The 12,079-nt window shown below is 41.9% G+C and overlaps 2 protein-coding genes across 4 annotated transcripts in view; both read left to right on the top strand.

Moving 5' to 3' along the window:
* Positions 1-12,079, top strand: part of LOC135698974 (uncharacterized) — a 330,343-nt gene that overhangs the window by 231,392 nt on the left and 86,872 nt on the right. The window lies entirely within an intron of this gene.
* GluClalpha (glycine receptor alpha 1) overlaps positions 1-12,079 on the top strand; it is a 313,027-nt gene that overhangs the window by 255,233 nt on the left and 45,715 nt on the right. For all 3 annotated transcript variants that reach the window (XM_065219133.1, XM_065219135.1, XM_065219134.1), the window contains exon 6: positions 9,586-9,655. In XM_065219133.1, the coding sequence (XP_065075205.1) occupies positions 9,586-9,655 (70 nt within the window). The remainder of the gene's footprint in view (positions 1-9,585; positions 9,656-12,079) is intronic.

Genomic DNA, 12,079 nt, shown 5'->3' with positions numbered 1-12,079 from the left:
AGATACTCGACATTCCTTTCGGAGATTCTAGACGTTCCTGACTTTCAGACCTTCCCGAGGCATACTGCTGATGATATCGATGTGGTTCTGGACATTCCCGATGAGCAGTTCGTGATATAGATTCCAAACTTTCCTGACTTGTTCAAGGGGTGCTCCAGACGAAGCGATTCCAGACACTCCCGACGAGGATTCCAGCAGCTAACGATGGATATTCCAGACGTTCCAGACTTAGATTTCAATCGTTCCCTATGTGATTTCAAACACTCCCGATGAGGATTCCAGCAGTTCACGATGGAGGTTCGAGGCGTTCTCGAAGCTGTTCCGTATATTCCCTACGAGGATTCCAGCAGTTTCCAACGTTCCTAACGTAGATTTCAGAAGTTTATAACGGCTACTCTAGGCATTTCCAAAGTGATTCCAGACATTTCTGACAAGGATTCCAGCAGTTCACGATGACGCCGGACTTCCCCAATGATAATTCCAGCAGCTTCCAAAGGAAATTTCCGTCGGTTCTGACGGAGATTCTTGATATAACCAACGGGATTCCAAATGTTGTAGATGTACGTTCCAGACGTTTCAGAAGTGTTTCGAGAAACTTGGCAGCTCCTGATGAAGATTCCAGACGTTCTTGAGTTGGATTTTTGACGATCCCGATCCAGCAGATCACGAAGGAGGTTCTAGGAATTCTGAAAGTGATTGAGGATATTCTCAATGAGTATTTAGCAGTTTCCGAAGTAGATACCAGAAATTCCCGATGGAAATTCCAGCCGTTGCCAACGGGGATTCCAGATGTTCACGATAGAGATTACAGTCGTTCTCGATGAAGGTCTAGACGATCCCGACAGGTTCTCCAGATGTTCCAGATGTCTTGGATTCCAGACGTTCCCGATGAGGACTCCAGCCGTATGAAAAGTGATTCTGAATGTTTCTGTAGGAGATTCCTGACGTTCCTGACAAGGATTCCAAATGATCACAACGGAGATTCCAGACGAGTATTTCAGACGTTCTCGGAGTGGGTTCTAGCACTTCTCGAAGTAGAGTTTTCTCAAAAACTTGGTCTCAGGCGTCATTTTGATCAGAAGTGCCGATTTAGTGCAACAATTTTTTTTTTTTTTTGAAAAACTATAAAGACACTATTTTGAAAAGAATACATAATCTAAAATGGCCGAATTTTAGCAAAAAAATTGTGCAGAGTTTCATACAAATCGGAGGAAATCGTTTTATGTTATTTAGTTTTTAAACCCGTTTTTAGATTTTCTACCTAAAATTACTTCGTATTTTTTACCGTGTAATATTTTTCTGAATAGGAATTATGTTATCCTACAACTTTGTCTCATTTCGATTGGAAGTGACGTTTCGGTTTCTTGAAAAGTGTTAAATATTTTGATTTTTTTTTTGAAAGATTCAAAATGGCCGATCAAATGTGAATTATTGACCAAAACAAACGATTATACAAAGTTTAATGCAAATTGGAGAAAATCGCCAACTGTCAGTAGACTCTATGGACTGTCGTCGCTATTCAACTTGATCAAGTTTAATAACCTCTAATTGTATGAAGAGCTGTTGCTTGTGTTGATTATTTCCCTTTAAGTCCGCCTATTTTGTCTACTACTTGCAGACTTCATCAGTGCCAAGTACTCAACACCACTGATGAAATCTGCATATAGTAGACGAAATACGCGTATCTGTCAAAAGATTAGCAATTATAACGAAATTAAAAGGAAACAATCAACACACTCACAAGCTCTTCGTAAAGGGATTCCGTTAAGAGGTTCGACAAAATTAAAAGAAAAAAAACTCTAATTATACTTAACCTGTCATTGTACGAAGGGTCAAAAACGGGTTTGTTAAATACGAGGGCTACATCGCCCACGTGCATCCACGGGATAGCTGAGAATCTCCTTCCAACAACAGGATCAAACATCCGATCAGGAAACAAGAACAGGGAGATGCCCCAATTAGAGGGGAGAAGAACCTGCCCTCTATTCACGAAAGGTTAAAGATAGGGAGTTGGCATTTCCACTCTCCCCATTCTTTTCGCTTCAATTGGGTGCCCTGATGGACCTTCTCGTCTTCTTCTTCCTGGCATTTTAAGCTTATTGCTTATTCCATATTAGCAGCTTATTGGGTGCTCTTCCATGAACTTCCACAGTTATTAATTGAGAGATTTCGATGCCTGTACTATTTTTGCATACGTATAATTGTGTGGCAAGTACATTCACTCCAGTATTGTGGGCCAGTTAGTAACTATTATGTGTCAGTCAATTCTGCGCGTTTACTAAAAAGACTATTGTCCAGGAAAGTTGGGAAATGTTCCAACCCGAAAAATTCCTAAACCGGACCGGAAATTGATCCCAGCCACCTCCAGCATGGTATTGCTTTGTAGCTGCGCCTTTACCGACTGAACTAAGGAGGGACCCTCCCGTATCTAATATTTCAAGACCAACAATTGAAAAGGTCTTAACGCCATTTTGTCAACAAACCTTGTAAGGCCATTTTCTCGTGAACCGAAACCTACATTCGCAAACCTACCACACAATCGGGTAGAGGAGAGTTTCCCCTACCTGCTCATTTGGTTGATTTGCGTTGGCGGCCTTTGGTTCGCGAAAAAATGGCTTTACAATGTTTGTTTACAAAATGGAGTTGAGGCCATTTGAATTGTTGGTCTTGATTTAATGGATAATATATAACCCAATATGTTACAAACGAATCCATGACATCACGATGATTTAGAAGAGCTCTCATAGATATGCTGCCGCTTCTTCTCCAACCGGGGTCAAAAACAGCACTCTCGCCTTTCCATTCTCACACAGCAGCGGAAATTTCCAACAACCACGAATCACATTCCAGGTGTTCTGATTTGAGGAATCTCAACAGAGAATAGAAGGACTGCGATTACGATTCATCATTATTCACTCGCGACATAATGGTTTCAGTTCACTAGTAAATACACAGTCTGCTCGCACCGAACACCGAAATTAGAAGCGATTATTCCAGCGACCGAAACAAACGCGTCTATTCGCAGCAACAGCACACTTCGATTAATTCCACCCAGAGATGCCAGATTTATTTCTACGCAATTCCGTAGACTTGTTCAAATCTACGGATTTCTACGGATTTTTTTAGTCGGAGGTGATATTTTTTTTTTACGTTTAATGATAAATCGATGAAAGAACTTTTGAAAAACTTGGGACAGCCCTTTGGGTTGTACGCAATGGTAACGTAGGACTACGTGGTCTTATATAATAAATGTTATTTGCAGGAATTTGTGTTTTGTGTTGGAATAGGAATTTGAGCGGGGTTCTCTCTGTTTATACTATAGTATGACTATGATTGCCCTGAAAAGAAGCCTTTGATATGAATTTTAGTTGGGACATGTTCAGAAACTTAACTCTTTTGGAAAATCTTGGTGGCCCTGAAAAGGGCCGATGGCAGTACAGGCATGAATACCATGATACTGTTGCACCTGTAGTTTTTGGCATACTTTCACTGATTACTTCCCGGGGATCCTTGTTCAGCTATAGCAAGATGTGCGCGTGAGGACTTCCACGGTGCTGAAATTCAATCGTGTCAACCAGCATACTGGATAATCATTGACCAGAGTTGCTCTTTGTAGTGCAGTCAATTCCTGGATAGGATCTGTTAAGTCATTGCCATTGTGTCCTTCTGACAATCGATGTAGGAGATTCAAAAAATGGGGCCACTTTATTTCATTTGCACTGAGTGTGAGGAACATCGTAGACTTTCCCAATTGTCGCATCATGGTGAACAAATTTCTCTTCCTTTGTTGCCAATTCTGTACTGAAATCGGTATTGATTTGAGGAAGGAAAGATTTCGCTCAATGCACTGCTCGATAAATAAGGCGGTCCTTAAGGTTGACACGTGTAAAGTTTGCGGTCCCCGTGCACTTAAAAGTGAATTGCAAGCCTTCGGAAACTCTAAGGCGATGAACTTTCATTGTCATATACAACAAATGTTGTGGTTTGGCCACACGCCTGTCTTGACGACGAGTTTCACTGGATGCCATCATGAAATATGTCACCCGAACCCCTGACTTGAATTTCCGTACATGGCCGAGACATATGGCAGGCAAAGCTATCTCTTCACCGTGCTCGTCATAAATTAATGACAGAGGAACCCTGTTTTGCGCGGGAGCGATCTCCAGGCATTTGTCCTCATTCCAAAGGAGCGTTTTCTCGGTGCTCAAGCAGCAATTCTGTCTCATTATCCACGGCAATGGTTTCCAGCTCAATTTGAGGATCCACGACCATCTATGGCAATCTGATCAATTGTGATCCTGTAGCGGTGGTACAGTGAGGTGCCATTTGATGAACACGTTGAAGGCCTGATCATCATCGAGCTGACGGGGCGTCTCTCTTACACAACGCAAACGGTAGAACAACATTCGAGCAAAAAGAAGATTATCAAAAAACTATCATATGACATATGTCATTTCGTTCTAATTCCTCAATTTGGTTTAAATTAAACCATTTCTGATCAAAATTTTTTATCACTATGACATCGTTGCTTGTTATTTTCAGAATTCACACAAGCCACCATCAGCAGCTCTTATTATGAGAAAAATTAAAATAAATACATTCGTGATGCCCTTGGGCGACAGTGTCGTTTGACAGATAATTGAGCAAGAAAACGATTGACAAGTTGCAGAGGTGTATTTTACTTTATGCTTCTTTCCCTTCAGAATCAGATTATGCTCTAGATTGTAAAATTCGATAATGAAGGGAGACGTACACTGAAGAGAAAAATCCGTAGAAACTGTACCGAATTCCGTAGATGTTGCCTACGGATCCGTATTTCCGCAAAAATTTGTAAAATCCGTAGATCTACGGAGATTTCCGTAGATCTGGCATCTCTGATTCCACCTCTGTGTTGTGTTCAGTGTGATGTAAACAGGTGTGGCAATAGAGATTCGTCATCTCCTTCGTTCTCCCGTTGTGGTTGACGGAGTTTGACGTCAAACTCCGTCATCGATTTAATCAGCAGAAGAACAAAAGAGACGACAAATTCTCTGTTTACATCTTGTGTTGTGTTGCTAAAACTGGAAATCAAGCTGAACATTGCATTAAGTCCTAAGTAACATTGGTCGATTCTCTTCGTCGACTTTCTCTTTCGTTAACAACATGAGCACATAACCGTTTCTTGTTGTGTTTGTCGTATTAGATGCTAGATAAAAACTTCTTTTATCGATCTGTGTGCTGAGAATACCTGGAAATGTCTTTAAATGGCCGTGAGGATACGAAGAGAAAGTCGACGAAGAGAATCTGCCAATGTTACTTAGGACCTAATGCAATGTTTAGCTTGAAATGCAACTTACACACTTATAGCGAATTCAGTGCCAATATTTCAAAGGGGCGTAATTGCTTTTGTAAACAATGGCTTTAGACGTCGATTTCTCGCAAATCAAAACCCACCCCTCCAAATTACAAATGCTAGCTGATACAGGAAACATTCCTCTGCATGCTGGTGTCATTCATTTTCATGAGTGAGCTTTCATTCGCAAGAAATCGACGACTAAAGCCATTGTTTACAAATGCAATTACGCCCCTTTGAAATGTTAGCACTGAATTTGTTTATTATCGGGGTTGGAACCAGTTCCAACCCGATGTCAATTATACAAGGTCTGGTCTAACCGGCTTATTGGTATTAGTGAAATGTGGAGATGTCTAGTGGTGGTCGTATTTCATCGCAATGTTTATCTTTTTACACGAAACAGCTGTTTTCTGTGACGACACGTCTGCTATTCGCAGTATGGAATGTTGTGCTGCCGTAACATCGGCATTCGCTTGCCCAGCAATGTTTACAATATGATTGACATCGGTTATAAACCACTTGTGTAACCGAACTTTTTGTCAGTGCGAACCTGAACCTAAGGTAGATTTTAAAAACAAACGGTCAAACTGACGTTTGTCAGAAAACAAGCAGAGTCGAACAGCTAAACATTCGGTAGATCATTGACTTTCATTTTGTGCGGATGAGCCTGTTTTACTCAAGCATAATTTCAAACACGTTCAATCTTATTGAAATGAACAAATCGACAGTGAGCATGCATAAGGGCGAATACGCGCTGATCGATTCTCTTCATCGATTTTCTCTTTGCATTGCTACAGCTAAGCGAAACAATTTTCTAGAATTTGTTCAATGCAAAGTAGTAACAGGTTGTATTGGCTATCAAAAGCAACAGCAAACGCACCGATAAACGTTAAATCTAGCGAGTTATGAACGAAAGAGAACATCGACGAAGAGAATCGATCATCGCGTATAGGCCCTTATGCATGCTCACTGTCGAAATCTTGTCATTGAAGTGAAGTTTTCATTTTCTTGTATCATTAAAACAATCAAACTGAACTGCCTTGATTTTACCCAATAGTTCAGCTGTTGAGATTTCGGAAAATGTTACCGAAATCCACGATAATTACTAAGTGTGTACCATTCAAGCTATGGCCTGGGAATGTACTGAATTCAAATCCAAATAGCATATGGGATTTGATCTAATAGGGACCAACATGGAATATCTCGCGATCCTGGACATATAGAAGGGTACTGTCTTCGGCAAAGTTGTTTAATAGATCAAGACCTGATGGTTGGTGGACAGAAGTTTGCATTTTTTCACTACGCGGCGCTAGTGTGCATGTATTAGTGATTTCCTTTTTATGTCATATCTTGAAATCATTGCCATCTAGGAAGTTGCTGTCTTGAGCAAAGTTGTTCAGTAGATCAAGACCTAATAGTTGGTGAACAGAAGTTCGGAATTTTCTCACTACGCGGCGCTAGTGTGCTTGAATTTTTGATTCCCTAGTCTTCCGAACTTCTGTACACCAATCATTAGGGGTTGATCCAATGATCATCTTCACCAAAAGTAGCAACTTCCTAGATTAGAAAAATATCTAGATATCAATCAAAATTCAAGCACACTAGCACCACGTAGTGGGAAAATTCCGAACTTTTGTCCACCAACGATAAGGTCTTGATCCATTGAACAACTTCGACGAAGAAAGCAACCTCTTAGATGGCAAGGAAATGCAAACTAGCGCCGCGTAATGAGAAAATTCCGATGTCCACCAACCTTTAGGTCGTGATACACTAAACAACTTTGCAGAAGACAGTAACCTTCTATATGTCCAGGATCGCGAGATATTTCATCTTGGTCCCTATTAGGTCAAATCCCGTATGCTACGTGTACTCCATTTACGCGAATTCGATTTACGCGGTACGTTTTACTCGCGCTCTTCGGGGGGAGAGTGTATTAGTTTTTGTTTTAAATTACGTATGTATGTCACATTGAAATTGCTGTATCTTTCTATGTTTATATTAAGCTACAAAATGTCGGTACTATATCCAAAACTCAATCAAATGTGATCTCGTGAGCTCAATCCTCGAACATGCCTTCTCAAGAGGAGACAACATTGTTATGAACAGTTTTTCTGAAGACAGCAAATCGATCAGATTTACTCTTAAACAGTTATTTTAAATCATGACCATCCTCTCACAAACATCAACATCACGCCAAAACTGTATTATTCATGTTTATTTATATTTTATGCAATCCTTATGAATTTTAACAAGAAACTTCAATCGCCAAACAATCAGTCAACCGCACCATTTCGTTTACGTTCTTGTGTCTCTGTCTGTCACCTTATGTTTCACATATCCAATGAACACCAGAACATTCAACATACTATCGACAGCGCTCTCTTTCTTTTAACTTGCGATCAAACTCGAGCTGAATGTTACTTGCCAATAAACTGCAGATACCACCTTCGAAAGGATCGAACATCTGTAGACTTCGATAAACTATAAAAGGAAAATGTTACTCGTTGTTCACCACAACCGTATCCAGGCTTGTATAATTTTGAGCATCTCTATCTTTCCCACACTCATAACTACAAACATTCATTCAACAACAAATTTAATATAAAAAAAATATTATAATGAAAGCAATCAAGTACCACCACTTAAAACAAAAAGTGATTGTTGAGACTAATCGAAAGAAAACAATCAAGTTCTACTGCTACTTACTAGTACTTCTTCTACCACTACCACTACCAGTACACTGCCATTGACGACGGTAGCCCTAGGTAGGATCAACGCATGCTCAAGTTATTCGTATCCATCATCAACTGCATGGTAACTAGGTGGCATGGTACGAGAGGAATGTGCACGCGAAAGCACGTGGCATGCAGCATGAGAAGAAAGGTTATGCCTTGTTGTTGTTGAAAGCACTACAAACGCAACCGGAATGGCATGAGTCCGAATGAACCAGCACAACAAATTGCATGACTCTACTTTGCATGGGAATGCTTCACCACCACCACCAACCCCCGTCTTTCAGGATGCTCCTTTCTTGCATGGGGACTGCATGATCCTTGTACCCTCCCTCTCTGTGCTTGATAATTGCCTGCTCCTGAGCCTGCCGTAGCCAAATGCATGTCCACTACCATACTCCTCTCCCTCTCTAGTCACTGCATAAAGTAAATGCTTGCGCTTTTCCTGTATTGCATGTTGGCGAATGATTGCATGAAACACCCCGTAATCACAATTCCGATCTAAGCATGCTGCTTCTATCTGTCCTTTCTACGCTAATCTACTACCGCATGAATCGAATGTTTATTTTTTTTTGTTTGTTCCATTCAAGCTAAATGACAGCCGACCACTGCGATGGTCGCACTGCCATTTAGAACCTTTTCTTCCTTCATTAATTTCGTTCCGATTCAAAACTTTTCCAAACTAACTTTTGATTTCCGTTGTCCCTCAGATTTCGTTCCGATATTTTGCCTTTCTCTCTTTACTTCTCGTTAGCATTTTTTCTCAAAAACAAAAGCAAAGTTTCTCCCACTTGTCCCGTTTGATTTTTTCACTCCCCCTGCGACATTTTTGTACCGTTTCTTTCCGAACAATTTTCCTCCCAAATGTCAAACTTCTTCTATCTCATTCTCCTATTTTTTTTTTCGCTTCCGAAAAAAAAACCCCTCGAGAAACAGCTGAAGCTCATAATTTTTAGGAACCCCTCAGTCAGCTTCCGAAAGCGAGAAACCAAATATATCTAAACGAAATAAGCTCTCTCTGGCGACAGTAGGGACCAGATAGGAAATGCCAGCCCAACCCCCCGATCCCTCCTCTTGCTCCGAAATTTAGAACTGTAAATATGCCTCACTTGCACCAATCTGCTGCTGCGGAGCAAAATATGGAATCAATCGATCAGAGCAGATTGAAAACCAACCCCAAATTTGAAAGCTGATAGCTAGAGAAACCCCCGCCCCCGTAAAACCAACAAACCCTCCCCCCACCACCCCCTGCCCTTCGACGCAAAATACACACGTAGGAAGTTACACATAGGCATCCCTATTAACCCAGAAAAGATCCCCGAACCCCCTCAACTCAGGAAGATATCCCCCTCAGAAGTTTAGCTAGAATGTAAAACTAAATTCCACACCGAAAATAAAAATCAATCACATGTTTGCTAATATTTAATTTTCTTCCCCTCAACGCCATCGGCCCTCAACCCTGTCGTCGATCCGTCATCATCAATGCTGTCATCCCAAACCGACCGACCGAACCAAACACAGGAATACAGTGTACAGCTAACATTCCGAGAGCAGTGGCTGGACGAGAGGCTCAAATTCGACGACATCGGAGGTGAGTGAAACATGTTTCGAAGCAAACAAAAAATTAGGTTATGATTGGTGTTTCATTGTGTGTGAGTGCCATCCGTACGATCCGTTGTGCCCGAGGGAGGCTTGAAAAGCTGTCGGATAATGCGCCGTCGTAATTGATGGGGATTTCAATCATCTGGGGCAGGCTGTTCGGTCATTTGTTTTACAGTTTTCGAACTGTAAATCACAACAATTACCGAACATTGAGCTACAGCTTTCCCCCGAAGAACGCGTTACCCACTGAGTTGCACCCACCGCTTTTTTTTCCTTTGGTTTGTTTTTTTCCGTCGATCTTGTTTTCCGTGCTGAGCACCAATGCTACCGACGTGCCAGGAAGGCAGCTCCCACACCTGGACCCTACCTATCGACCCATCAACTCATGAACCGGGGACCAACGGCTTTACTTCCCATCCGAAGGGCCCACCGCTTTGTCTCGGTGGGGTTTCAACGAAGCGCTCTGATTTTCTGCGAGTGACTAGTTCTCCAATGACTCTACTCACATGCAAAAAATCAGTCCGACTGGTTGAAATCGCGCCGAGAAAAAGCGGTGGGTGCAACTCAGTGGGTAACGCGTTCTTCGGGGGATAGCTGTAATCTCAAAAAAAAACTACTGACGTTCAGTAGTTTTTGCGAGAAACAACTGAAGACGGTAATAGCACAAACGAAGTGACAGACGACTAACTGGCGAAGAAATCCATTAAAATAATGTGGTTCACTGTAATAGAATTTTCTTGGAAGCTTGTGCCATCATCCACAAGATGGGTTAGTTTTTTTGTTTTGATTTGAACAAAGTTGATTTTGTGTATAATGATTCTTTGAAGTGTGCAAAGAGTGTATCATTTTGTCATTTTTTATGCATTTCAGTTTTGAGTTGTTACCGTTTGGGTACTTTGCCCTATGAAAAAAGCTCGAGCAGAGAGATAGCAGTGCGGTAAAGAGCGAGCACTCAACCGAACGAGACAGCAATCCACTAGTATACTGCTGTTCGGTGCGCTAATGTCTGAGAACCATGATAGTTTATAATCAGTAATGATTGATCTAATGTTTGCTTAGAATTAATGATATTATTAGTCATATTGTTGCTAAAACTAAACAGTGAATGAATAGTAGAGCACTAATGGCTCATTCATATACATAAAACAGATAGGAATTAGGGAACTGAATTAAATGAACTCCAGTACGAACGGTCGAATTAAATACAGAAACATACCAACTGTTATACACCTACACTTAACATACAGAAAACAACACCCACCACCCGGATCATGGAGGAGAAGGGAAATTTGGAATGGGACTAATGGATCAAGAAGGAAAGGGACATTTTGGGAAAAGGGAAATATATGGTCTGCTACCGGTCCGAAGAATAGCACTAGTTCTTTTCCACGCCAACCTTTGAGAGAACAAGTTCACCAAGTTTAAGAACAAAGTGTAAAAAAATAGTGAACAGTCAAATACGGGTGGAAAAAACAAAGCTGCCTAATATATTGAAACCGTAAAATCAGGTAGGACTATATAAAACGGACTCCGGTAGCATAACTTTCATCAGACCCTTTTCCTATTTCCCACGTGCCCTCAGGACCCATTGAGTTTTACCTCAAAACCGGCTGTAAAGCCTGAGTCAGGCCACGGTCTGTTAAATCAGCCCGAGAACGCACTAGGCCAGGTAGTGCTCGATCGACCGGCTATACGTGCCAACGAGCCGACGTTCAACCTTGGTAGGAAACCTGGTGCCGCGAGGAGTTCGCAGCTACAGAACCTCGTGCCATCCTGCACTGATACCACTGTCCGTGGCAATCGTGCCATTCATCGCACTCAACCAGCAGTCCCCTGCGTCCAGCGCAAGTGACGCCGACGCCGCCGACGTGCAGCAATATCAGCGATCATCCGATCGCACTCGTAGCCGCCCCGTCCGATTCCCCGCAGCAGAGATCCACGTGCCGGCCGGCCCTTACACACACACACACACCCCCAGAATTTGTAAGTAGGTTTTAATTAATAAAAGTTAATTAGTGAAAGATTAGGTGACCGTGTTTGCATTTGCTGATCAGTGTCCCCTATTTGTCCGGAGCCGACCTTGAGAGCTCCGTCTCTCAAGCTCGAGCTAGTCGCCGCAAAAGAGGCTGGTGGATAGCCCACCCCGTCTGGTCCCCGTGGCTTTAGACCAGGGACCTGGGGCATTGTAGTCTTAGAGAGAGAGAGCACACGCTGTGAGTAACAGAGTAGAGTGAAAGAGATAGAACCAAAACATTCTAATACATTTGGTGAAATTGCTAGTACAATCCAGTAGTAGTGTTGTCATGTGGTACAATCCAGTAGTAGTGGTGTTGCCATGTGGTACACTGAAAAATTGCAATAGCAGGTTAGTCACCAAAGTTTTCGAGCCGCTCCGTCTGTCACTTCGTTTGTG

The sequence above is a fragment of the Ochlerotatus camptorhynchus genome, unplaced genomic scaffold, assembly GCF_037179485.1.
Source record: "Ochlerotatus camptorhynchus isolate MF236.1 unplaced genomic scaffold, CSIRO-AGI_Acam_v1.1 ptg000099l, whole genome shotgun sequence".
In the NCBI taxonomy this organism is placed as follows: domain Eukaryota; kingdom Metazoa; phylum Arthropoda; class Insecta; order Diptera; family Culicidae; genus Ochlerotatus; species Ochlerotatus camptorhynchus.
The sequence above is the reverse complement of the archived record's forward strand: the minus strand, read 5'-3'. Positions and strand labels throughout refer to the sequence as shown.